The sequence below is a fragment of the Hibiscus syriacus genome, unplaced genomic scaffold (assembly GCF_006381635.1).
Source record: "Hibiscus syriacus cultivar Baekdansim isolate YM2019G1 unplaced genomic scaffold, ASM638163v2 tig00111392_pilon, whole genome shotgun sequence".
NCBI lineage: Eukaryota > Viridiplantae > Streptophyta > Magnoliopsida > Malvales > Malvaceae > Hibiscus > Hibiscus syriacus.
In genome coordinates, this window is record NW_024063078.1 from 3,175,803 (window position 1) to 3,179,704 (window position 3,902).

General features: G+C 27.6%; 1 protein-coding gene across 1 annotated transcript; it reads left to right on the forward strand.

Annotated features, from left to right (window-relative positions):
• The first annotated feature begins 2,314 nt into the window (after positions 1-2,314).
• LOC120160656 (probable cinnamyl alcohol dehydrogenase 1) lies at positions 2,315-3,689 on the forward strand. The gene is made up of 5 exons (XM_039171019.1): positions 2,315-2,403; positions 2,642-2,755; positions 2,856-3,086; positions 3,436-3,493; positions 3,618-3,689. Exons 1-5 carry the CDS (start codon positions 2,315-2,317, stop codon positions 3,687-3,689), a joined length of 564 nt encoding a protein of 187 aa, XP_039026950.1.
• The last annotated feature ends 213 nt before the right edge of the window (positions 3,690-3,902 follow it).

Consider the following 3,902-nt stretch of genomic DNA (forward strand, 5'->3'; position numbering starts at 1 on the left):
ATTTTGAGGTTGAAATTAATACAAAAATGTACTAAAAAGTTATGGGCCAATTAATAAATAGAAATAAGTAATAAGTATGGGTCAATTTCATATGCAAATAAAATGTGGAGGACTAAATTGAACAAATATGAAATTACAAACAAAAATTTTAATAAATTAAACAACTATTGTAATATAAAATGGACTAAATTGCATTCATTTTAAAAGTTGAGAAAAAATTAAAACAACTAATATATATATATAGTTTATATAAGTATATGTATTATATATATAAACTGTATAGTTTATATATATATTATGTATAAACTATAGTCTATATGTACCATGTATAAATTATAATACTATATAGTTTATATATGAACTATTGAACTATATAGAACCTACATAGTTTATATATAAATTATATATGAATTATATATAAACTATACGATTATATTTATATATTATGTATAATTATAAATAATATATTGTATAAATTATATAGTTTATTAATATAAACTATATATATGGTTTAGGGTTTAAATATTAGGGTTTAAGTATTAGGGTTTAGGGTGTATATTTATATTTATATTTATATTTATATTTATATAAACTACATACTATAATTTATATTTATATACTATTTATATACTATTTATATAAACTATAGTTTATACTTATATACTATATATAATATATATGAACTATAGTTTACATATGAACTATATATATACTAACGTTGATATTTATATATGAACTATAATTTACATATAAACTATATAGTTTATATACTAACTATAGTTTAAATATGAACTATAGTTTACACATGAACTATATATATATAAACAATATAGTTTACATATGACCTATATATATATATATATTATAGTTTATATTTATATACTATATTATATATATATAAACTATATATACTATATAGTATAATTTACATATGAACTATATAAAACCAAATAAACTATATACTATAGTTGATATTTATATACTATATAAAATAATTTATACTATATTATATATAAACTATATAAACTATATATTATATAGTTCATTAATATATATAAACTATATAGTATATGTAAACTATATAGTACATGTATGTATAAACTATATATAATATATATAAACTATGTATAGTACATATAAACTATATATATATATATATAACCTATAGCATATGTATATATAAACTATATATATAACCTATAGTATATGTATATATACAATCTATTTATATGTTATATAAACTATATATGTAACCTATAGTTTATAAACAATAGTTTATATTAATGTACTATATAGTTTATACTTTATAACCTATAGTATATAATTTATAAACTATAGTTTATATTAATGTACTATATAATTTATATTAATGTTAATTATCTTAACTATAATTTATATTAATATAGTATATAGTTTATAAACTATACTATACTATATTAATATTAATTATATTAACTATAATTTATAAACTATACTATATAATTTATAACATATAGTTTATATTAATATTAATTTTATAAACTATATTTTATATTAATTTTAATTACAAATTATAAACTATATTATATTAATATAAGTTAATATTAATATTAATTATATTAATATTAATTATAATATATAATTATTTTAATATTAATTATAAATATTTTATTAATATAAATTTTATACGGATGAAATAAAAAACACGCGCCAAAATAGCCTTTTCTCCCGCTTCTTCCCGGCCAAACCCTCCCTCTTTTTATTTTCGATATTTCATATTCCCCGCTCAGTATCCAAAATCTCTTCCTTTTCTCTCGTTTTTCCTCTTTCATTGTTGTTTCCATTTGCCGAACGGCGATGCACCATCAGCAGTCGAATATTTCCTCTTCGGCCTCGGTGTATTCTGCAGCGGCGGCGTTTACTTTCAGTTATCTTACTCGACTAGAGGGCTTTCCCTCACATCCTACTCTTCATTATAGAAGGTTCTTTCCAATACGGGGAAATCAATTTCATTCAATGCCAGCATCGCTCTCAAGCTCCAACTCTGATTTTAGCTTTAGTCAGCTGAGCGACTATCCTCCTGGAGTTCGGAATCGGCAAGAGAGAAGAAAGAGAAGAGGGACGTATTTAACAGCAAGGAAGTGGAATCAATCCCCTTTTTTTTTTGTCAAAAATGATTGATAGATGGATGTATGCTGCGACCTGGAATATGGATTTCGGATTCCGCTGTAGAACGAATTAACACAAGAATTTTCCCTTATTTTTTTTGTCTTTTCTCTTTCGTTTCATTGATAAAACTGAGTGTGTATTTGTTCTGTTGTGGTTTAGTTGACCAATGGATTCTCAGACCAACACCGAGGACTGCCTCGCATGGGCCGCCACAGATCCATCTGGAGTTTTATCACCATACAAATTCAGTCGCAGGTGCGTCGGACTCGTTCTTTCTTTTTACCTCCTGATTGACCTATTTTTAATTTATTGCCGATTTCACAGAACAGAATAATACAAGGAATCTTTCTTGTAGCACCATTCATTCGTTTGACTATTAGAAACTACTAAACCTTATACCAATTCCGTGTTCTTCTCGGCCTGACTGATGTTTGTTTGAGGCAGTAATTTTCAATGTCTTTTGTTGACTTTGTCCTATAACTAATGTATTCAGGCCTCTCGGAAGTGACGATGTCTCCATTAAAATTACTCACTGTGTAATCTGCTACGCTGATGTTATTTGGTCGAGGAATATGCTTGGAGATTCAAAGTATCCTGTGGTGCCAGGGTATGATATATTTTTCTTTCTTTTTTAAAATTGTAAATTATCATTGCTTTTCTAGTTTGATCTTAAGCTGATATGGTTTTTATAACTGTTTCCATTTCAGGCATGAGATTGCTGGTATTGTGAAGGAGATCGATTCCAATGTTCAATGCTTCAAGGTCAGTGATCACGTTGGAGTGGGAACTTATGTCAACTCATGTAGAGATTGTGAGTATTGTAATGTTGGCTTCGAAGTTCAGTGTGAAAAACTGAAGGTTCCCACGTTTAATGGTATTGATGTGGATGGAACGGTCACAAAAGGTGGATATTCTAGCTTTATTGTTGTCCATGAAAGGTAAGCATTTCATGATTCATAAACTTTATGAGTTTTTATTGCATGAAGTTGTTTCTTACAAAGTTAGATCTGTGATAAGATATCCTCCCAACAGTTTTATGTGATCCCACTGCCTAAAACTATGGTTCAAATGGGGGTTTCTTTCTTTTGTTATAATTTGAGCTTATATTTGTTGCTTTGCTAGATAAGTTTTCTAGGTGTTATTAGGTTAGCTTTTCAGGATACTGCTTCCAAAATATGCACTTTAATTTGGAGATGTTATAGGTACAGATCATCAGGATGAAAAATACTTAATTTACAAGCAACTGTTTGATTTATGGGTTTTGCACCTTTGTTGTTGAATCAACAGGCACTGCTTCAAAATACCAAACAACTATCCTTTGGCTTCAGCAGCACCTCTGCTTCAAGTAATAATCGTGTTTAAGACTCACACATACGTCTTGTGCATAGCTGCATTTATCCTGTAAATGCCCTATTCTTCTCTAAACCTATTCACTAACACGTTTCACTGCATTTTTCGGTGGAATTCAGTTTGCCACGGCACAACTACCTCTTCTTGAACTTATGGATTGTGGGATGACAATATGTGATTCTGATTATTAGAATCCACCTTCTGATCAAAATTATGACAGTGAAGTTCCAAATGTATTGAACAATAAACTACACCTTATGTACCAGAAGATTATCATCAAACACAGCTGACTAAAGAAACTCAGCTTGTGGGGTTGTTCTGGATTAGATGTGAGCTCTTTTAGTCCTTAATCTCGAGTATGTTTCTAGTTGCTTCTCAATATCTTGTGGTTCTTATTTGTTGAA